This window comes from Dipodomys merriami, unplaced genomic scaffold (genome assembly GCF_024711535.1).
Source record: "Dipodomys merriami isolate MVZ:Mamm:240054 unplaced genomic scaffold, mDipMer1.0.p SCAF_346, whole genome shotgun sequence".
In the NCBI taxonomy this organism is placed as follows: domain Eukaryota; kingdom Metazoa; phylum Chordata; class Mammalia; order Rodentia; family Heteromyidae; genus Dipodomys; species Dipodomys merriami.
This window is the reverse complement of record NW_027205004.1, coordinates 524,887-549,342: the sequence shown is the minus strand read 5'-3', so window position 1 is coordinate 549,342 and position 24,456 is coordinate 524,887. Positions and strand designations below refer to the sequence as shown.

Genomic DNA, 24,456 nt, shown 5'->3' with positions numbered 1-24,456 from the left:
ATCAAGTCATTAAATGTAAGTGTTAACTTACATACTTGGTTTTTTTAAAATTAAGAATGCTTAAATTTGATCTAGCAAGTTTCAGATGTGCAATATATTGTCATTAACTATAGTCATCATGCTGTATAATAGATCTCTTGTTATTCCTTCTGATTGAAATTAGTCCTTTCACCAACATGTGACCAACCACACTATCTCCCAGACTCTGATAATCATTTTACTTGCTATGGGTTTGATGTTTTTACACTCTGCATCTAAATTATATCATTCAATATAAGACTCTTTGTGCCAGACTTACTTCAACCAACATAATGTGCTCCAGGTTCATCTGTTGTCAAAAGATTTTCTTCTTACAGGCTTAATAGCATTCAATTCTGTATACATATCACATTTTCTTTATCAGTTTATCTACTGATAGATATAAGTTGGATTCCATGTCTTAGCTACTGTGAATAATGCTGCAATGAATGTGCAAGTGTACTTATCTCTTCATCATACTGATTTCAATTCCTTTTATATATATCTTGTAGTGGGATTACTGATCATATAGTAATCTAATTTTAATTCTTCCATACTTTTTTTGGTCCATCCTGGGGTTTGAACTCTGGGCTTGGGTGCTGTCCCTGCACTCTTCAGCTCAAGGCGAGTGCTCTACCACTTGAGCTACAGAGCCACTTCCAGTTTTCTAGTGGTTTATTGGAGATATGAGTCTCACGGACTTTCCTGCCCGGGCTGGCTTTGAACCACGATCTTCAGATCTCAGCCTCCTGAGTAGCTAGGATTACAGGCGTGAGCCACTGGTGCCCGGCCCATACTGTTTTTCATGTTTGTACTAATTTATATTCCTACCAACAATATGAGTTTCTCTTTCTCTACATCCTAGAAAGCATTTGTTATTTTTTGTCTTTATAATAGTCATTATGACTAGAATAAGGTAAGACCTCACTGTGCTTACATTTCCCTGCTAATTAGTTTTATGAGTGTACCTATTGGCCATTATTCTCTTGAGAAGTGGCCTACTAGATCTTTGCCCATTTTTTTCCCCTTATGACTGAGTTAATTTACTTTGTTACATGTTTTAGATATTAACTCAAAGAGATAGTTTACTAATATTTCCTCTCATTCTTTTTTTTTTTTTTTTTTTTTCCTCGTCAGGGGGCCTGAAATCTGGGCCTAGGTGCTATCCCTAAGCTCAGCTCTTCAGTTCAAGGCTAGTGCTCTACCATTGAGCCACAGCGCCACTTGTGGCTTTTTCTGTTTATGTGGTGCTGAGGAATTGAACCCAGGGCCTCATGCATGTGAGGCAAGCATTCTACCACTGAGCCACCTTCCCAGCCCTATTTCCTCTCATTCTATATGCTATCTTTTCACTCAGATTCTTTTAAAATTTTTTATTATTTTATTGTTATTATAAAGGTGGCATACAGAGGGGTTACAGTTATATGTCAGATAATGAGTACTTTTTTGGACAATGTCACTGTGATGATTGATTCTTTTGTGTGAAGAAGCTTATTAGTTTTATTAATCCTACTTGTCTATTTTCAGTTTTGTTGTTTCTATTTGGGGTCATATAAAAAAAACAAAATCATTGCCCAAACCAATATCCTGGAGTTTATTTTTAGTTTTCAGTTTTATTTTAGTTTTCAGTTTTTTATTTTCAGTTTTCAGTTTCAAGTCTTATGTTTAAGTCTTTAATCCACTTTGAGCTGATGGTTGTATATGGTATAAAATAAGTGTCTACTTCCATTCTTCTGCATGTGAATATTCACTTTCCCTAACACTATTTGAAGAGACTGTTCATGGATTGGAAAAATTAATATTGGCAAAATGTCTATATTACCCAAAGCAATCCACAAACTCCTATCAAAATTCAAATGGTATTTTTCAGAGATAGAAAAACAATCCTGAAATTCATGTGAAACTACAAGAACAACCAAAGCAATCTTCAGCAAAAAAGAACAAAGCTGAAGCATCATACACTGAAATATCCAACAGGCCATAATAATCAAAACAGTCCAATACTAGCATATAGACAGGCATTTAGACCAGTGTGGCACTACGGAAGTACCAGAAGTAAACAACAAGCTTAGCATTAATTGTTTTATAGTAGAAAGACAAAATGGACCAAGGATACTCTCTGTCTGCACTTGAACATCCCCACTGACTACCGCCAGCTTCTCATGCAAAGGTCTTAACAAACTGTAAGGAATCAATGATTCTACTAAACCTTCTTGAAGCTAAGACTCTCAGGATAAATTGGTGTTGATGAATCTATAACTGATCTCCACCTATTGAAACATTGCTTCAATTTGCTTTTTTTTTCAAATTCTTTATTGTGATTAAGTGATTATATAATTTCCCAAATTTCACATTATTGTGGGATAGTGATGCTTAGTTAAAGTCACAAACACATTCTAACTTTCATGGGGCAAATTGTCTATCGTGGTCTATAATATTTATGAGTTCTATGAGTTTTCAATTTGCTTTTTATTTTTGTTTTGCCCCTCCTTTTACACCGCAGATTATGCTTCTCTATTAACATTAACACTGAATATTTAGTAGCCACTAAATCCAAGTCTGCCTCATGCAGTCAACCTACCTCTTGTGATGAAGACAGGGCCCCCTCACAGGTGACACAGTATCTCAAGTGAGCAGGATTCCCTGTACCACAGGCACGGCAAATCACCTTCTCCTTGTCAATAGGGAACAAAATAATGACAGAACTAACAAGACACAGTACACAGAAACTACTACGTGGTCTTCCAGTCAATCAGCCAATTACAGACCTCAGTGTAACACCAAGGCCCTGAATGCTGACTCAGTTTTGGAATAACCACACATAAATAGTGTCATATGAACATAGTTCACACGAACTATGGTATCATAAGAACACAGTTTTAAAAGAGGGGCTAATTGTATTTCATGAAGTCATTTTAAAGACAAGATTATAACTCAATGTGAATTGAAATTTAAATACATAGCTAAAAAATTATATTGTAATTTGTTCCTATTTATGCCTAAATATCTTTCCTAATATTATAGGTCCTATAGGCAAGTTATATACGTGGGCCAATATACCTTTCCAAAAATCTGGATAGATTTCATTCATATATTAGCCAATCAGTTACTAGCACATTCTACCTGCTGACTTTTTCAAGTGTTATTTTTCATATAATGTATTCACATTTCTATAGAATCAGATTTTATTACCTTCAGGTGGAGACTAGCCTGTGGCCGCAGCTGTGGGGCAAGAGGGGCCTCACACACCACACAGATGGGGATGTTCATGGGTACCATGCTCCCGCATTCTACACACAAGCCCATCTGCAAAAGGAAAAGTTCAGGTTTCTCTTGGGCTGCAAGTATTGAGAATATCTTCAAATTAATCTCTACTTTTTTTCTCAGAAACAAATTTAATATAATTACCTTTACTATAATTTTATTCCTATTAGGAGTAAATAGATGCTTATTATTTTTTAAAGTGTTAAAAATAATCTTAACTTACCACACAATGGAATTAGGAAATCAATAAATCTCTTCCTCAAAATGTAATTATAAAGTTGGATAAAGCTATCAAAAAAGTCAACCATGGGGCTGGGAAGGTGGCTCAGTGGTAGAATGCTTGCCTCGCATGCATGAGGCCCTGGGTTCAATTCCTCAGCACCACATAAGCAGAAAAAGCTGGAAGTGGCGCTGTGGCTCAAATGGTAGAGCGCTAGCCTTGAGTTGAACAGCTGAGGGACAACGCCCAGGCCCAGAGTTCAAGCCCCATGACCAGAAAAAAAAAGAAAAGAAAAGTCAACCACTGCTGTTCAGAAAGCTGATGTCTGAAGATTGCTGTTCAAAGCCAGCCTGGGCAGAAAAGTCTGTGAGACTCTTATCTTCAATAAACTACTCAGAAAAAAAGCCAGAAGTGGCACTGTGGATTAAATAATAGAGTGTTGAGGCTGGGAAGGTGGCTCAGTGGTAGAGCATATGCCTTGCATGCCAGAGGTCCTGGGTTCGATTACTTAGCACCACATAAGCAAAAAGAAAAAAGCCAAAAATGGTGCTGTGGCTTAAGTGGTAGAGCACTAGCCTTGAGCTGCAGAGCTGAGGGACAGCACCCAAGCCCAGAGTTCAGGCCCCATGACTGGACCCAAAAAAACAAAAAAACAAACAATCAAGTAATAGAGTGTTAGCCTTTAGTACAAAGAAACTTAAGAGGCAGTGCCCAGGCCCAGTGTTCAAGCCCCAGGACCAAGAAAAAAAAAGTCAACCACTAGCACTCTGACAGTGGACCAAAGGTAAATAAAAACAGCTGGAATATTCCTGGAAAGGACTGAACTCCAGATAAGAACACTACAGTTACTTCTGGTTCTTGCATGAGGCTGCACTCCTCTCCTCTGAGTCTAGGCAGTGGTACCCTGCGGACAGGGCAGGCTATGAAAAACCTGTCTACAGGGCTGGGAAGGTGGCTCAGTGGTAGAGTGTTTGTCTTGCATGCATGAGGCCCTGGTTTCGATTCCTCAGTACCACATAAGCAGAAAAAGCTGAAAGTGGCACTGTGGCTAAGAAGCTCAGGGATAGTACCCTGAGTTCAAGCCCCAGGACTGGCAAAAAAAAAAAACCTGCCTGCTGCCAGACAAGAATGACTTAGTTTGGAGCACTTTAAGGTGACAATCTCAGTGGCAAGCAGGGAGAATCAGTGGGGGTTCCTACAATCTGAGATTATGGTCTTTTTTTTTGGGGGGGGGTCCGGTCATGGGGCCTGAACTCTGGGCCTGGGCGCTGTCCCTCAGCTCTTCAGCTCAAGGCTAGCACTCTACCACTTGAGCCACAGCGCCACTTCCGGCTTTTTTTTTTTCTGCTTAAGTGGTGCTGAGGAATCAAACTCAGGGCCTCATGCATGCAAGGCAAGCGCTCTACCACTGAGCCCTTCCCAGCCCGAGATTATGGTTTTGTTCTTGGTAATCAACAGACTAGTAATGGGACCAAGGAGGTAAGCCAATTATAGAGACTTGATAAATTTTTCATTTACCCTTAGGTGACTTGAGTCTATGAAGATATTCTTCATGAAGGAAAGAGGGTTCAGGATACCCACGTATTCTTAGCTGATGGGAATTTTGTGAAGATTCAAGGGAGTCCAGCATAGGTAGAAGTTTGGGAAAACGCTGAAGTTTAATGTGCTTCCCAGCCCACACATAGATCAGATCCATCTTCAGACAGTGGAAGTCTTAGCGACTCCAGTGTTTGAATACAATGTTTGGCCAATCTCCAATTGAACATGAAAGATACAGAAGCGACTCCAGTGTTTGAGTACAATGTTTGGCCAATCTCCAATTGAACATGAAAGATATAGAGACCCAAGGGCAGCTCCAGGTTAAAAGAAAGAATTAAGCATGTGTGGGTGGAGGGAAAAGTAACCTAAGCTGAGTGGGTACATGTTCAAGAGACAAGACATTACAGATTAAATTTAAATTTTATTTATTTATTTATTTAGTCAGCCATGGGGCTTGAACTTGAACTGTGGGCTTGGGCGCTGTCCTCAGCTCTTCAGCTCAAGGCTAGCACTCTACCACTTGAACCATAGCGTCACTTCCGCTGCTCATTATTCTTTCAACAATTGTCTATGTTTTTGATATGTGTGCCAGGCACTGTGTGACTGCTGCAGATAAAGAGCTCATATACCAACATAAGACTTGTGGGTGTGTATGCCAGTTCTGGGGCTTGACTCAGAGCCTGAACACTATTCCCAAGCTTTTTTGCTCAAAGCTAGCACTCTACCACTTGATCCACAGCTCCACTTCTGACTTTTTGGTGGTTAACTATAGATAAGAGACTCATGGACTTTCTTGCCCAGATTGGCTTTGAACTGCAATCCTCAGACCTCAGCCTCCTGAGCAGTTAGGATTACAGGTGTGAATCATTGGTGCTCAGCAGTGTAAGATGTTTTTAAGAATTCTGCAGCTCACCTGAGCTCCTTCTGGGGGTGGAAGCCGACAGCCAAAGATGGGTGGGACAGTAGCTCCACATTCTTGACAGAAGCGAGCATAGGGATCTGTTGGGTAGGGGGCCAAGCAGTGGGCACACCTACAACAAAACAGGTTCCCAGTGGGCCAAATGGGTCTACATTAAGAAGGCTAGTCAAAGTCTAAACACACACATACACACACACACCTTAGCAGCTATAGAATAGGATCAAGGCCTGAGATTTGTTCTTTTAAATGGTTATAAAAAGGATTTCTTCATTACAGCATTCTGGGGATATATATTCCATCCTATATCAATTCACAGTACGACCAAACCATTCAACCAGCAGATCCATATAGAATTCCTTATGTGGTACATGATTCTTGTCTAGGTCATTTCACCACAAAGTAGCTGCATAGCTGAAACTTATGGTGCTTATTCCTTGTAGGTTAGACCTATGCCACTTCCTGGCTGTGGCAGGAAATTTATCAGCAGCCCTAATCCCAATGTTTAATTGGGCTGTGGCTTGTCCTATTACATTGAATTTGGCTTGCGTGATGGTAAACCTGGGGAATTCCAGTCATGTTTACAGTGAATTTTCCTCACTTTCTCACAAAATCTAGTCTGAGTATCAGATTTTCTTGATGGCATTCTATAATGTGAGTGTGAGTCAAGCCCTGCCATTCTTTTCATTCACCTGGCTAGATTTCCAAGGCCCTGACCTCATTTCCTGAGCATGTAGATCTCATGGACTAGCCCCCATAATCTTTCTGTGTATATATCTATACAACTAAAAGGATTCTTGGGATTAGACTACCCTGTGAACACACTGCTGTTTCCATGCCCTTCCTTGAAGCTTGGTTCCCTTCTTATTCCCTTATAGTTTCTTCTTAACAACTATAAAAAGAATTCATGGATACTGGACACTGGACTGTCTGGTTGTCTGCGCTCAACTCCACCATGGCCTCCTAATGATTACTAGCCATTATAGTTGATTTAACTCCCGTATTCTTTATTCTATTCCATCCTTTCTAACAAGGCAATGGTCACCAAGGTTTAACCATGTCTCCTGACTGGGTTCACTACCAGATCAACAGGTTCCCTCCTACTTATGTCAAAGCTCATGACTTGACTATGTCATTGTTTCTTCATTGAATTGAGAGCATAAAGCTGGGAATCTGACAAGAGTCAGACTCTTTTCTTTGTCGGTCATGGAGCTTGAACCTGGGCCTGGGTGCTTTCCCTCAGCTCTTCAGCTTAAGGGTAGTCCTCAAGTCCAGTTGAGTCACAGCACCACTTCTAGTTTTCTGAGTGGTTTATTGAAGATAAGAGTCTCATGGACTTTTCCTGCCCCAGCTGGCTTTGAACCATGATCCTCAGATCTCAGCCTCCTGAGTAGCTAGGGTTATAGGTGTGAGCCACTGGCGCCCAGAGCAATTACATTTTTTTTTTTTTTTTTTTTTTGCCAGTTGTGGGGCCTGAACTCTGGGCCTGGACACTGTCCCTCAGCTCTTCAGCTCAAGGCTAGTGCTCTAGTTCTTGAGCCACAGTGCCACTTCTGGCTTTTTCTGCTTATGTGGTGCTGAGGAATCGAACCCAGGGCCTCAGGCATGCAAAGCAAGCGCTCTACCACTGAGCCACCTTCCCAGCCCGCAATTACATTTTTTTAAAGCAAAGAATACCAAAGAAGAGCTGCACAGAGAGCTTCAGAACTTGTCAGAAGGTCACTCTCAAGTCTTCAAAAGGATACTACTGCCCTGACATAAGAAACTACGTAAAGCCAGAAAAAAAAACACTAAAGAGGATTTCAAGAAACAATCCTTAGGGCTCAGGCATTGTTGGGAAATTCATGCTTATTGCTGCCAACATGAAAAAAAATTCATATGTAATGAGGCACCAGTTAGAATGCTTTGCATACACTCTAAATAGACTGCAGATTGCCAGATGTAATTTTTTTTAACCCAAGACCAACTAACCTTAAGTAATGGGACAAAAGTATGTTAAGAGGGATAGAATGTGTGTGTGTGTGTGTGTGTGTGTGTGTGTGTGTGTGTGTGTGTATGTGTGTGTATGCCATACAGACATAGTCTAAAAGAAGATTTCTGAGTAAAAGGTATTATCAAAATTAAATTATTTTATAATGACATAGGAGTCATCTCTGCAACAAGATATACAAATTCATAGGGTTGATGTACTTAATATTAGAACCTCAAAGTACATGAAGAAAATATTTATAGAAATAGACACATAAATATACCCACAGATTTCAACATCACTATCTCAATATATGACTATTCTACAAAAAGTAGAATATCCTTAAAAATAGAAAAGGCTTAAACAATTTTACTAGTTCTTCTTTTTTTTTTTTCTTTGTCAGTCGTAGAGCTTGAACTCTGAGTCTGGGCGCTGTCCCTCATCTCTTCGGCTCAAGGCTAGTGCTCTACCACTTGAGCCACAGCGCCATCTCCAGGCTTAAAACAATTTTATTAACTTAACCTAATTGATATTTATAATACACTTATACCAGCAGAACACACATTAGTTTAAAATGCACACAGAATATTTAACAGTAAATTATACATGTCATCTGACCAAATGAAGTTTAACATGAAATAGAAACCAGAAATGTGTAAGGAAAATCCTTCAATATTTGGAAATTTAACAAAAGACTTCTAATTAACCCATCTGTCAAAAATAAAAAGGTCAGGCCGGGTGCTGGTGGCTCACACCTGTAATCCTAGCTACTTAGGAGATTGAGATATGAGGATCATAGTTCAAAGCCAGCCTGGGCAGGAAAGATAGTGAGACTCTTTTTTTTGGGGGGGGCGGGGGTCCGGTCGTGGGGCCTGGGCACTGTCCCTCAGCTCTTCAGCTCAAGCTAGCGCTCTACCACTTGAGCCACAGCGCCACTTCCGGCTTTTTTCTTATGTGGTGCTGAGGAATCGAACCCAGGGCCTCGAGCATGCAAGGCAAGTGCTTTACCACTGAGCCACCTTCCCAACCCCGACAGTGAGACTCTTATCTCCAATAAACCACTCAGAAAACTGGAAGTGGTACTGGGGCTCAAGTTGTAGAGTACTAGCCTTGAGCTAAAAAGCTGAGGAACAGTGCCCAGGCCCAGAGTTCAAGACCTACGACCGACAAAAAAATAATAATAATAAATTAAAAAATAAAAAGGTCAGAAACTGACCTGAATGAAAATTAAAACACAACACATAAGAATGTGAGGGACATGAGTAAAGCAGTACACAAGGAAATGTAAGGTCAATGTTGTAACTGACAGTAATTCAATATTAGGAAAGAAGAAAAGACTTCAAGCCAGTGACTTCATCTTTAATAAGCAAGAAACTAAAAAATAAAAAGGCAAGTAAAGTCTAAAATTCACTCAGAAAAGGAGATAAACATGAATGAACCTATTATTAAATTGCATATATAGATAAAGGCTTCTTGAAAGAAAAATTCCAAACTCTAGTGCTCTAGTGATATCACTGGCAAATTCTACCATATATTCATGGAATATGTAACACTAATTTATACAAACTCAGAAAATTAAAGGAGAGAGAAACTTTTTCCCAGGTCATTTTTTTTTTTGGGGGGGGGTCAGTCGTGGGGCTTACACTCTGGGCCTGAGTGCTGTCTCTCAGCTCTTCAGCTCAAGGCGAGCACTCTACCACTGGAGCTCCAGTGCCCCTTCCGGTTTTCTGGTAGTTTATTGGAGATAGAATTTCACAGACTTTCCTGCCCAAGTTGGCTTTGAACGGAGATCCTCAGATCTCAGCCTCCTGAGTAGTTAGGATTATAGGCATGAACCACCGGGCTCCCAGCCCCAGGTCATTCTATAAAGCCAAACTTATCCTGACACCAAAACAAAACAAAGACAACAGCTAGAAAAGAAATTCCTTAGAGCTGGGAGGCATGAGCCAAGCCAGAGACACACATGCTTAGGGAAGCGTACATTACAATCATAATAAGCTTCTACTACAATCCCACTAATTACCAAAAATCAAAATCAAGGTGTTGATGAGGATGTACAGAAATTGTAGTTCTCCAATATTGTTTATGAGAATGCAAAAATGGCATAACTACTTTGGAAAACACATAGTTTCTTAAAAAATGTAACATAGGGCTGGGAATGTGGCTTAGAGTGCTTGCCTAGCATGCATGAAGCCCCTGGTTTTGATTTCTCAGTACCACATAAACAGAAAAAGGTGGAAGTGGCATTGTGGCTCAAGTGGTAGAGTGCTAGCCTTGAGCCAAAGAAGCTCAGGGACAGTGCTCAAGCCTGAAGTTCAAGCCCCAGGACTGGCCAAAAAAAAAAAAAAAACAACATATACCTATCATATAACCCATGTTTTCTTTTTCAAGGTGTTTACTCCAAGGGGAATGAAAGCCTATGTCTTAAATGTTCCTATGAACTTTACCTGTAACAGTCAAAACCTGGAACACACACATGTCCTCTCAAGATAAGCAAACTGTGGTCTTTCCACATAACAGAAACCCAGCAGTACAGAGAACTAAGGCACAACACATGTGAATCCTACAATAATTATACTGAGCCAAAAAGCCTGCCTCTTTCTTCCAAAAAGATACTACATTTGTATGTAGAGTAAGATGCAAACTAAACTAATGACAACAGGTGGATTAATAATAGGATAGAAGTAGGGAAAGGGTATAAGGTAGACAATTTTAAGAGGAGATGAATTTACTCATTTTCTGACTGTGGTGATAGTACATATATATATGTATATGTATATATGTGTATGTATGTACATACATATAAAACTTTAAGTATATACAACTTGTAGGTCAATTATAACTTTTACAAGCTCTAAACTTTTTTATTTTGAAAGCAAGGAGTGGGCAAGATTATTATTGCTTTTCCATTTTTAAACTCTCTGACAATGATGCATCTTTGCAGAATTTAGAACAGAGTAAAGAGATACATACTTGAGAAAGTCTGTCTCCCTTTGAATCCTCATGACCTCTGTGCTTGTCAGACTCTTACGGCCATTTATGTGGGCAAATCCAGGGGGCTAAAATTAAGAGAACAAAGAGTTAATTTAACTTGGTAAATGCTATAAGACAGCAAACTTCTATTCAAATTTAACTTTAATGTTCAGTTCATAATACCTAGATTTCATCTTTTAAAACCTATGATGGTGGCTCAAGTGATAGAGTGCTAGCCTTGAGCTGAAGAGCTGAGGGACAGTGCCCAGACCCAGAGTTCAAGCCCCACAACTGACAAAATAAATAAATAAATAAATAAATAAATAAAACCTATGATGGAGCTAGTCATAAGCAATTATGACTAAGCATTTATACTCTAGTATCTAACATTAAAAATTACATCGTGTTGTTCATAATTGATATGTAAATTTCATTGAAGAGGAAAGTTTACAATAGAAGATATCTGACTTTGCCATCTGAATTTACCAGATTTTTTTCCATCGTGGGGCTTGAACTCTGGGCTTAGGTGCTCTCCCTGAGCTTTTCGGCTCAAGGCAAGCGCTCTACCACTTGAACCACAGCACCATTTCTGGTTTTCTGGTGGTTAACTGGAGATGGGTCTCTTAGATTTTCCTGCCTGGGCTGGCTTTGAACCATAATCCTCAGATATCAGCCTCCTGAGTAGCTAGGATTACAGGTGTGAGCCACTGGTGCCTTGCTGAATTTACCAGATTTAATAAACTGAAAAATCTAAGTTTTGCTCAAGGATTATGATACTTGAAGAAAATGCTAAAAGATTCACCTATCTGAATATACACTGGTTTTTCTGTTTTTGTTGGTCATGGGGCTTGAACTCTGGGCCTGGGCACTATCCCTCAGCTCTTCAGCTCAAGGCTAGCACTCTACTGCTTGAGCCACAGTGCCACTTCTGGCTTTTTCTGTTTATGTGGTACTGAGAAATCAAACCCAGGGCTTCATGCATGCTAGGCAAGCACACTTCAAATAAGCCACATTCCTAGCCCAATACCTACTTTAATATAATTTCAAATTTGCAGAAAGGAGTTATAAGGAGATCATAAATAACACCTCCTGTCTACTTAGCTTGATCAATTGTTTACATTAACACTGTTTTAAATATTCCTTAATTCTCAATTTCTGAATTATATGAGAATAAGCTTGAGTCATGGTGTGCCTTTGTCCCTAAGTAACTGAATGTGTTACTTGGTAAAGTACTTGTGTTCTTGGTAAAGAACAAGACTGTCCTCTTATACAACCTTGTAACAAAGTTAGAAAACTTAACAGGGACACAATACTATAATCTAACCCACAGATTTATACTTAGACCTCATGAGTTGTGCCAATGATGTGTTCAGCTAAATATTTTCCTGGTCCAGGATCTACTCTAGAGCCACATTTTGTATTTGTCATGTTCCATCCCTAATTTAGAATAGTTCTTCAGTCTGTTTGATCTTCCATGATTTTGACTTTTTTTTTTTGGTCAGTCATGGGACGTGAACTCTGGGCTTGGGCACTGCCCCTGAACTCTTCAGCTCAAGACGAGTGCTCTACTGCTTGAGCCATAGCACCACTTCCAGTTTTCTAGTGGTTTATAGAAGTTAAGTGTCTCACAGACTTTCCTGCCAAGGCTGGCTTTGAACCATGATCCTCAGATCTCAGCCTCTGAGTAGCTAGATTACAGGCATGAGCCACTGGCACCAAGCTGATTTTGACATTTTTTAAAGAGTAACAAGCTAGATATCCTTCAATTTAGTTTTGTTTGACATTTCTTTGTGATGGGATTCAATCATGTATTTTGTCACAAATTCCAAAGATAGGATATTGAGGCCATCTCAGCACACCATATGAAGAGACACATATGTAAAACTCATGTTTGAGGGGAGGAGGCTGAGGCTCAGAAAAATGAAGTTACTTCCTTGAATTCATGTTAAGACTATGGGTTCTACTCTCAGTCCTACCTGTCTCTTTAAATAACTCTTCTTAAATGCTTGTGTGAGCCAGGTGCTGGTGGCTCACGCCTATAATCCTAGCTACTCAGGAGGCTGAGATCTGAGGATCATGGTTCAAAGCCAGCCCGGGCAGGAGAGACCATGAGACTCCTATCTCCAATAAACCACCAGAAAACCGGAAGTGGCGCTGTAGCTCAAGTGGTAGAGCGCTTGCCTTGAACTGAAGAGCTGAGGGACGGCGCCCAGGCCCAGAGTTCAAGCCCCACGACTGACCAAAAAAAAAAAAAAAATGCTTGTGTGGTAAGTTCAGGACTTCCACTTAATTTGCAGGCAATAAGAAGGCTTTTTATTGCATTTTTGTTAAATCTAACATGACTCATATCAGAAATCACAAACTGGCAGTCATTGGGCAAATATGATATATGGCCCAAATATCAGGTATATTGGTTCCTATGCCAATTAAGAGTTTGAATTATTAAGTCCAAATTGCACTTAATGACATAATTTCATCAGATGTGATAACACTGAACCTATAGTTCTTCCTTTCAGTGGTTGTTTTGGGTTAAGTGAACCATTTAGCTGGCTGAGGTCTTCCACAAGAACTCAGGGTCTGGGCACTGACCCTGAGCTTTTTTGCTCAAGGCTAACACTCTTCCACTTTGAGTCACAGAGCCACTTCCAGTTTTCTAGGGGTTAACTGGAAATAAAGAGCCTCATGGACTTTTCTACCTGGGCTGGCTTTGAACCATGATCCTAAGATCCCAGCCTCCTGAGTGGCTAGGATTATAGGGATGAGCCACTGGCACTGGCCTCCTACTTTTATGATCTCACTAAAGTCAAGTATCAGTTGTCATTTATCCCTGTTTGGCCCCAAAGGCACCCCAAGCCAGATGCTTAGCTCAGAGATGTCTCATTTCCCTGGAAGTTACTAACATGTTGCACATAGAATAACGACATTAATTCTGTGATATTATATCATTAATGATATTAAAATATGATTATCAATGATATCAAACATAATATGATTATTAGTATCATTAATTCTAATAGTTTCTGAAGCTCATTCAGATGGATAGAGCTGAAATACTAGAAAAATCTCTTACCAATATGAAGAACAAGAGTAGGAAAGAGCCTTTTTATATTTATTTTCTGGCTTTCCTAGCTTTCTAAATTCTATTCAAATTCCTAAAACTCTGTCCTTGACTCTATATTACAAGCACTTTGGGATTAAAAAACTTAAAGCCGGGCTAGGGGTGTGGTTCAAGTGGTAGAACACTTGCCTAGCAAGTATGAGGTCCTGAGTTCAAGCCTCAGGACCAACTTAAAAAAAAACAAACATAAAGCCTTATATGTTATTTTACTCAGCTTTTCTCTTGGGAACAACTCTAAACTAAGTAGACAAGATAAATAAAATATTAATGCACAAAGAAAATAATACTTCTAGCCGGGTGTTGGTGGCTCACTTCTGTAATCCTAGCTACTCAGGAGGCTGAGATCTGAGGATTCAAAAGCCAGCCCGGGCAGGAAAGTCCCTGAAACTTTTATCTCCAATAAACCACCAGAAAAACTGGAAGTGGCACTGTAGCTCAAGTGGTAGAGCACTAGCCTTGAGCTGAAGAGCTGAGGGACAGCGATCAGGCCCTGAGTTCAAGCCCCATGACCAACAGAAAAAAAAAGAAAGAAAAGAAAAAAGAAAACAAAACTTCTAGACACATTTCAAGAAGCAACCATATGAGATTGTTGTGCTGAAAACAATTATTGTGTTTTGTTCTTCAACCATTCATTTATCAAAACATGACATTTTATCTTAAAAGCAGTGTTTTTATTTGGGTCACACTACAGTGTACTGTCCCCAGGAGCTGAATGTAGTCATTAGTTCATCTGGTAACTAGGTAGACATTTTTCCCAGAATATTTGGAAAGGCAATTTTCAATTATAGAGATGTTATCCCTTTGTTTAGTGGAGTTTGCAAGCAGACTTTCCCAGATTTGTGATTCCCTGGTTTGGACTTTGTGGTCCTCAAAAAATATAGTACAAAATATAGTACATAGGCACTTGACATTAGAGACTGCTTATGAAGGCAATTATTTAGCCAGTGATTCTCAGACTGGGCTGATCATAAAAGTCATCTGTGAATTTCATTTTAGGCTTATAGCTCAGCATATTGTAGAAGAAGCTAGCTAGAAATCTACACAAAAATTTAAGGTTCCTTCTGGGTGATTCTGATAAGACAATCAGGTTTGGGAACCATGCCTTTTGCCTTCTTTATAGTTGATAGTAGATGCAAACAATCTAAAACAATGGGCACATAAGGAGCAACTGTTAGGAAATAAAATTCCAAGTATATGCTACTTGAGGTTCAATGGGAAGAGAGCAAGGCCTCCTGTGTTGCCCTTAGAAGCCAAAACCCCACGGGTCATCCTTGACTACTCCCTTTACCTTATCTCATCTATTTGATCCCTCAGCCAAATATGTCTGCCACTTGTCCTCACCACCTCTACAACCTTGACCCAGTTACAATCATGTCCGTATCTACAATCAACCTGGAGGAAACACCTACCTCTAAAATGATTCTAAAATGATACTCACCTCTTACCCTGTAGCCAAAGAGAAAACTTTTGAATGGAAGTAGTATTACCAATTTACTACAAGTCTGGTTATAGTTTAGTATAAAACCCAAATAGAAGCCGGGCATTAGTGGCTCACACCTGTAATCCTAGCTACTCAGGAGGCTGAGATCTGAGGATCATGGTTCAAAGCCAGCCTAGGCAGGAAAGTCCATGAGATTCTTATCTCCAAAAAATCACTTAGAAAACAGGAAGTGGTGCTGTGGCTCAAATGGTAGAGTGCTAGCCTTGAGCTGAAGAGCTGAGGGACAACGCCCAGGCCCAGAGTTCAAGCCCCATGATGGAAAAAAAAAATCCAAATAGATTGCTTTACAAAATGAATAAAACCTAAACTTCTTACAATGAAACTAGCTTCCTAAGCCCCTATAATTCTCAATCATGACTATGAGTAAAAACAAACAATGCCACCACAACACCTCAGTCTAAGTGAATTTGAATTTCTCATATTAGGTTCCTGGGAGTGGTTAGAAGCTCCTCAGGTGATTTGTAATCTGAGAACCTAGATGTTCTGGACCTAGATCACTATATGTCATAATTTGTTCATCATGTTTCAACCACAGCAGCTCCCTGTCCTCTCCCTTTGCTGTCCTTGTTATGACTATTGCTGAGTGTTTTCCCCAAGACATTTGCAGGAATGGTAAAGCCCTTTCATAATTCAATTTGGATATTAACCTTTTCAGGGACACTTTCTCTCTCTCTCTCTCTCTCTCTCTCTCTCTCTCTCTCTCTCTCTCTCTCTCTCTCTCTCTCTCCTCTCTTCTCTCTCTCTCTCTCTTTCTCTCTCTCTCTCTCAGGAACTCTCAGTCTTCAGTATTCATCAGAAGGAGAGATAAGTAAACTGCTAATTACTGGGCTCACTTGGTAATTATCCGTTTTCTCAAAACATCAACATGTCTACTCTATGAATATAAATTTTTCTTGTCCAACATAGCATTTCCAGTGATGAACCACAGTCAAAATCCTGGGAATCACTATTGTAAAATATTTTCACATGAATGGAAAAGGTGACATTGATCAAGATGTATTATACTCATAAACTAATATACTGAATTGAAACCCATTTGTACAACTATTTAAACATTATTATTTTTTTTTTTTTGGGTCCGGTCGTGGGGCCTCAACTCTGGGCCTGGGCACTGTCCCTCAGCTCTTCAGCTCAAGGCTAGCGCTCTACCTCTTGAGCCACAGCGCCACTTCCGGCTTTTTTCTTTTTTTTGCTTATGTGGTGCTGAGGAATTGAACCCAGGGCCTCATGCATGCAAGGCGAGCGCTCTACCACTGAGCCATCTTCCCAGCCCCTAAACATTATTTTTAAGAAGTATTTCAACTGAAGCATTAAGATATGGGAAATATGGGGCTGGAAAAGTGGCTCAGTGGTAGAGCGCTTGCCTTGCATGCCTGAGGCCCTGGGTTCAATTCCTCAGCACCACATAAGCAAAAAAAAGAAAAAAGCCGGAAGTGGCGCTGTGGCTCAAGAGGTAGAGCGCTAGCCTTGAGCTGAAGAGCTGAGGGACAACGCCCAGGCCCAGAGTTCAGGCCCCACAACCGGACCCAAAAAAATAAATAAATAAAATAAAAATAAAGATATGGGAAGTTTTTTCATAGAGGTTACCTGTGATTGGTGGGTGGATGATCTAGAGATTGATTCTTCACTGTAGGCTGGGATTTCCAGGGGACTCTCTGAGAAGCGAAGATCTTTCAGAGTTTTAGGGACCATTCTTTCACCTGCCATGGGGTCTACAATTGTATTAAAAGAACACTGTTATGTGAGCATGTATAATCATATAAAGCCATGAAAGTAGTTCTTCACATAAAAAAACCTTCTTAATAAAGGAAACATTGTAATCATTCTTTCCCTAGAAATAAGAATTATATAAAGGACACCCTTCTCAACTCAGTAATTTAGAACTCATAAAGAAATACTATGCCTAAAATGAGAAAACAGGAAGTGGTGCTGTGGCTCAAGTGGTAGAGCACTTGCCTTGAGCTGAAGAGTGCAGGGACAGCGCCCAAGCCCAGATTTCAAACCCCACAACTAAGCTGACCCCCCCCAAAATCCCTGATATTGTAACATTCCACATCAGGATAGGAAAATAGACAAATCACTTCAGTGGAAATGTTAGCAGGTTAATATTATTTATTTATATATTATATTATAGTATTTATTTATAATATTATTTATTCTAAAACATATTTCAGCTGAAAAATTCATAATATTTTTCTCTTTTTTGCAAAAGGAAGTACTGGGGTTTGATAGAAAGATATTCTACCACTTAAGCCACATCTCCAGCCCCTTTTGCTTTGGTTATTTTTCAGATATCTGCCAGATTATCTGACATGATGCCCAGACTAGCCTCAAAAGACTACAATATGTTTATTTGTGCCTCCCATCTAGCATTACAGATGAATACACATTTGTTTTATATATATATATGTGTGTGCATGTGTATACAGATATATGTATGTTATATATAACAGATATGTTATATATAATATATTATACTAATATTTATTATATTATATTATATGTTATATATTATATAATATAAAATATAAAATAATAAAATAAATAATAAAAATAATAATATGTAATATATTATAATATATGACATATAATATTATATTTTATAATATAACATAACATATATTATAATATATAATGTATAATATGTAATATTGTATATAATATATGTTATATGTAGGTATATGTTATATATAACACATGTATATATACCTACATATAGTATATAATTTATATATTATATAACACATATATACAAATAGATATACATATACAAATATATATATACATGGGGGGTTGGTGCTGGTCTCTTGATCTTAGGGCCTGAGCGTTTGTGCTCAAGGCTAGCATTGTACCACTTGAGCCACAGTTCCACTTTCAGCTTTTCACTGGTTAATTGGAGATAAGAGTCTCACAAATCTGGCTGCTGGTGTTACTGGCCACTAGTTACTGAGGAAACTGAGATCTGAGGATCATGGTTTAAAGCCAGCTGGGGCAGGAAAGTTTGTGAGAATCTTATCTCCACTAAACTACAAAAAAGCCAGAAGCAGAGCTGTGGTTCAAGTGGCAGAACCTTGAGCAAAAGAAGGTCAGGAACAGCACCCATGCTCTGAGTTCAAGCTCCAAGACCAATATACACGTACAAAAGAGTCTCATGAACCTTCCTGAGTAGCTAGGATTATAGGCAGGAGCCACTGGTGCCCAGTACATATTTGTATATAATCTGAGGTGGGAAACTAATTTTTGCCGAGGCTGGCCTCGAACTGTGTTCCTCTCAATCTCTGCCTCCTTCTCAAGTAGCTCAGATTATACATATGAGCCACTGTACCTAACCAATACTTTTTTTTGAGTGACTATTGCTTACAACTGAGAAATTCTATTCTCTAACCTCATAGACTATCAGAAACTGCTTTTAAAAATCCTATTAGGCCGGGCGCTGGTGGCTCACGCCTGTAATCCTAGCTACTCAGGAGGCTGAGATCTGAGGATCGCGGTTCAAAGCCAGCCCGGGCAGGAGAGACCGTGAGACTCCTATCTCCAATAAACCACCAGAAAACTGGAAGTGGCGCTGTAGCTCAAGTGGTAGAGCGCTCGCCTTGAGCTGAAGAGCTGAGGGACAGCGTCCAGACCCAGAGTTCAAGCCCCACGGCCGACAAAAAAAAAAAAAAAAATCCTATTAGTTGCCAGGTGCTAATGGCTTACGCCTGTAATCTTAGCTACTCAGGAAGCTGAGATCTGAGGATAGAGGTTCAAAGCCAGCCCGGGCAGGAAAGTCCCTGAAACTCTTATCTCCAATAAACCACCAAAAAAACCAGAAGTGGCATTGTAGCTCAAGTGGTAGAACTCTAACCTTGAGCTGAAGAGCAAAGGGACAGCACCCAGGCCCAGAGTTCAAGCCCCACAACCAGAAAAAAAAAATCCTATTAGTTGCTGGGTGCCGGTGGCTCATGCCTGTAATACTAGCTACTCAGGAGGCTGAGGTCTGAGGATCACAGTTCAAAGCCAGCCTGGGCAGCAAAGTCCAGACTCTTATATCCAATAAAACCACCAGAAAACTGGAGGTGGTGCTGTGGCTCAAGTGGTAGAGCTCTAGCCTTGAGCTGAAGAGCTGAGGGACAGCACCCAGGCCCAGAGTTAAAGCCCATGACCGACAAGAAAAAAAAAATTCCATTAGTCAGAACTTGATTCTTGTCTGAAGAATCTAAGCCACTTTGGTATAAAAAAGCAGCTTCAATAGCCAACCTTGGTGCTAAGCTATGTATAAGGTTTTCTGATAGCAATGTTCCATGTGGATTTTTTTTTTTTTTGCCAGTCCTGGGACTTGAATTCAGGGCCTGGGCACTTTCCCTGAGCTTCTTTTGCTCAAGGCTATCACTCTACCATTTGGGCCACGGCACAACTTCTGGCTTTTTTTGTTTATGTCATACCGAGGAATCGAACTCAGGACCTCATGCATGATAGGAAAGCACTCTACCACTAAGCCACATTCCCAGCACTTCATGTGTATTTTATAGTTACTGTGTAAATGAACCTCAGTCCATATCTGATGTAACCCTTTCATACATACCCTAACTTTGCTTTCAGATAATCAAAACTCTACTTTCATTTAAATTTCACCAAACTTCACCCTTCTCTCAAACCCTTTACTGTTTTTATTTTGTTAGGGGAGGCATACCATGATTTCCTGAAATATGGTCTCACTCAATACAATTAATCAATAAGACCCAACTTTGTTGTACATCATGGTCTTAAGCTGTTAGCAAGAACAGCACAAAATCTCATATCACAGCCTACTTTGCAGTGCTTTCTTAGTCCAACTTCTGCAGATAAGAAAATATGCAGTGAACGTGCATGAGCCTGTTGAGTGAGTTTAGAACATGAAATCTTTTTTTTTTTTTTTTTTTTTTTGTCGGTCGTGGGGCTTGAACTCTGGGCCTGAGCGCTGTCCCTCAGCTCTTCAGCTCAAGGCGAGCGCTCTACCACTTGAGCTACAGCGCCACTTCCGGTTTTCTGGTGGTTTATTGGAGATAGGAGTTTCACGGTCTCTCCTGCCCGGGCTGGCTTTGAACCGCGATCCTCAGATCTCAGCCTCCTGAGTAGCTAGGATTACAGGCGTGAGCCACCAGCGCCCGGCTTAGAACATGAAATCTTACCTTTACTCTATCAGTTCATACCTGGAAACTTTCTAAGGTTAACATTCCAACTAGATTTATTCTCAGCATTCTTGTATTTCTTCCTTAGTTTTGATCCATCAAATCCATTTTTCAATTCCTAGGAAAGAATACACTGAGTATCAGTTGACTTGTACCCATTTAGAATGTAAAAATTCCAAGTCACAGGATAGAGACAATGTCATGGTGTATATTTCTTTTCCTTTTCTTTTTCTTTTTTTCCCTGGTCATGGGGCTTGAACTCTGGGCCTGTGTGCTGTCCCTCAGCTCTTCAGCTCAAGGTCAGTAATGTTCTACCATTTGAGCCACAGCACCACTTCTGGTTTTCTGAGTGGTTTATTAGACATAAGAGTCTCACGGCCTTTCCTGCCAGGGCTGGCTTTGAACCTCAGTCCTTAGATCTTAGCCTCCTGAGTAGCTAGGATTACAGGCATGAGCCACCACACCCAACCATGGTGTACACTTCTTACTTGAAAGAGTTTACAGAAATTTTTACAGTGACCTGTATTTCATTTTCTCTAGAAATACAGAGTAACACATAACTTGGCTTTATGTTACTTGATTAGCAGCATATCTGGGCATATCAAGTGGTAAAGGCAGGAGGCAGATTGTAGCACATATAGGAGGATATCATAATCATTGGAGGCAGTAATATCAGGGAGTCACCATATCCATAGATAGTGTGGAGTCAGACCAAAATAGGACTCACATATGCTACTTGCCCACACACAGTTCTGAAACATTATTCTTTCTGGACTTTCTTCCCCATGGACTTTATCCTTTATATCTGATTCCAACCTGAGCACCAGTAGATGTACATCTCTGCTGGCTGTCTTGTCACAATCCACTAAAGCCGGATCTCATGTCTATGCCCAATGACTTAGTTTTATACCCTCATCTCTGATTTTTCTGGCCACCAGTGGGTTTCAGAGACATTCCCACAAAACTTCTTCAGGGATCACTCCCAAGATCCTCATGTCTCACCCTCTTGGTTGGATGCCTTCCAATAGGCTAGCCTATCTTCTCATCCTGCTTTTTGGATCTATCTCACTGATGCTGAGAACCCAGGGATTGTTTCAAATATCATTATTAGGTCAGATTGACTCTGCAAAGGGGAAGTTTTGTATATATTTGGGGATTACATAAACGTAATAGGAGTCTATGACCACTGGGGACTTCTATGAGTCTTATGATTCTATTCTCCAAACATATACTTAACCACCTGTCCCACTTTCCCTGTGCAAAACTGTGAGTATTATTACAGCATGCCCTGTGCTCTAGGCCTTACAATTGATGGGGAAAGCTGATACGAAACCAAATGTTCAAAGCATTTTTGTAAAGGAGAAGCCCCAGTGCAGCAAGAGAGCACAGTACCCAGTTTAGCTGGAGCTTATGTATATGTGTGGAGTCATAGACTCAACTGACCAAGGACAGAAACTGATCACCTAGCTAGAAAGCTAAACGTTTCTGCTTTCTTCAGTAGATAAAAGTCACTAAAGACGCTGGTATATGGGTAGTGATGCTGGGTTAGAATTGTAATCTTCAGGATGGAGGAAAACTTGACCAAAAAACAGCAAATCAGTGAAGATACTTTGCAAGGTTTGAAACGGACTTCAACTATACGGACCTGATTTATTGTGAGCAGAGGTAATGTAATGAAAGCAAACATGGGTCACTCAGAATGAAGGAAACAAGTACACAGTGACAGATAGATAGATAGATAGATAGATAGATAGATAGATAGATAGATAGATAGATAGATAGATAGATAGATAGATAGATAGATAGATAGCTATAGATATAGTTTCATTACTTGCCTGCTTTGAAGAATCTTTGAGAACATTTTCAATGTTATCTTCAGAAGAAACTATCTTTGGTGGTTCATAACCCACTTGAAACACTTTTGTTACAATTCCACTCTGTCTGCAATCTCTGGATATCATGAGAGATAAAGAGAAAGAGAGAGAGCAGACAGACAGAAAGGCTGTTAAAAAAAGATTCAAAGAAATAGTGATTATCAATTTAAAAGACCCTAAAGTCACTTAACATAACTACTTAATTCATTATGTTTTAACTATTTCTATTCTATAATTTGTGTGTGTGTACTGGTCCTGGGGCTTGAACTCAGGGCCTGGGTGCTGTTCCTGAGCCTTTGTTGTTCAAGTCTAGTACTCTACCATGTAAACCATAGCTCCACTTGCAGATTTTTGGTGGTTAACTGGAGATAGTCTCATGGACTTCCTGCCAGGGCTTTGAACCATCATCCTGAGATCTCAGTTTCCTGAGTAGCTAGGATTATAGGCATGAGCCACTGACACCTGGATAGCTTCTTAATTCTTAATAATTAAAATGGTTTGCTTTGCCAGGCGCCGGTGGCTCACGCCTGTAATCCTAGCTACTCAGCAGGCTGATATCTGAGGATTGCAGTCCAAAGCCAGCCTGGGCAGGAAAGTTCGTGAGACTTTTATCTCTAATAAACTGCTAGAAAACCGGAAGTGGTGCTATGGCTCAAGAGGTAGAGTGCTCGTCTTGAGCTGAAGAGCACAAGGACAGCGACCAAGCCCAGAGTTCAAGCCCCACGACCGACAAAAAAAAAAAAAAAAAAGGTTTGTTTGATACAAGTGTCTTGGCAAGCGAGAAAATACTTTTCTATTAAATAAACTATATAGAATTTTCTGTTTAATAAAGAATATGTCATGTATAAATGGGTTGTTAGTTTAATTTGTGTAAAGATGTCAAAGCAGTTATCAGTGTAAAAGTCGTAGATCCACCCCAAAATACATGCAATAAATAGTTCAGCTAGGAGAGAGAGCCTAGAGATTCTTTTCAAAGTACCTGGGCCAGTGAGACATTTGATTTGCAACTTAAAGATATTCCCAGAATGTGGCCAAACTAACCTTTTTCCTCTATCATTTCCTAGATATTTGAGACTTTTCAAAAATCTATAATATATAATAAATGTTTTTAAATTAAGTGATTTCTATATTTGAAAATGGGGGAAAGTCTCCAAGTAGCACAAAGAGAATAAAGAAAAAATGAAGTGGCTCATGCCCACCAACTTGAAACAAGAGTAGTTTTAAAGGCCAGTTAAATCAAACAAAATCAACAAGAAAATGATGGAGGTAGTTGTAGGTCATAAAAGAACTATCTCTAAACACAGTGATTTCCTACTTCAGAGCCACATAAAGATCCTTAGAGGTCTCCAACCCTAGAAAGGTTTTTCCATCCCAGATCACCAGTGTGAAATATAAAATAAAAATATTATCAATATACATTATATCTTTTGAACTGTGGCTTATAATTTGTGCACCGTACAGTATACTTCAGCAAAAAGCACATAAAACAGAAAAGTGAATACATATGCTAAAATTAAAGAAAAATTCATGTGCCCTTCTAATGCAGCACTGATATCACAGGATGAACTAAATAAAGTTAAAGCAAGCTATTACAAATCAGTTTGATCAACTTACTTAGAGACTGCAATAGCTTTAACCTGTATTTTCCCATCAGGTAAAGTAATGGGTTTTGTATACTTAAATGTATTATTTTCACCATAACCAATTCTCTTCAGAAACTCAGGTTTGCTGCCATCCAGGGTATAATATATATTGACATCTGGGGTATCTGAAAAATCCACAACAGGATAACTGTAATTAACACTAAAGTAGCAAGTCCCTGAAATAATAGCTATAGGTCAGGTATCTGAGTATAAATGATAGTTTCTATTTGATTATTACATTTATTACACTGAGGACACACACATGACCACA

General features: G+C 39.6%; 1 protein-coding gene across 3 annotated transcripts in view; it reads right to left on the bottom strand.

Moving 5' to 3' along the window:
• The window catches only part of LOC138803698 (double zinc ribbon and ankyrin repeat-containing protein 1-like), a 56,230-nt gene that overhangs the window by 28,181 nt on the left and 3,593 nt on the right, over nt 1-24,456 (bottom strand). The window contains exons 3-10 of one of the 3 annotated variants that reach the window (XM_069987758.1): nt 24,157-24,310; nt 22,504-22,618; nt 20,690-20,786; nt 17,106-17,230; nt 10,900-10,985; nt 5,955-6,072; nt 3,211-3,324; nt 2,600-2,692 (exon numbers count right to left, since the gene is read on the bottom strand). In XM_069987758.1, the coding sequence (XP_069843859.1) occupies nt 2,600-2,692; nt 3,211-3,324; nt 5,955-6,072; nt 10,900-10,985; nt 17,106-17,230; nt 20,690-20,786; nt 22,504-22,618; nt 24,157-24,310 (902 nt within the window). Of the gene's footprint in view, nt 1-2,599; nt 2,693-3,210; nt 3,325-5,954; nt 6,073-10,899; nt 10,986-17,105; nt 17,231-20,689; nt 20,787-22,503; nt 22,671-24,156; nt 24,311-24,456 lie in introns of those variants that run through there. The other 2 variants (XM_069987759.1, XM_069987760.1) reach the window with 2 other exon arrangements.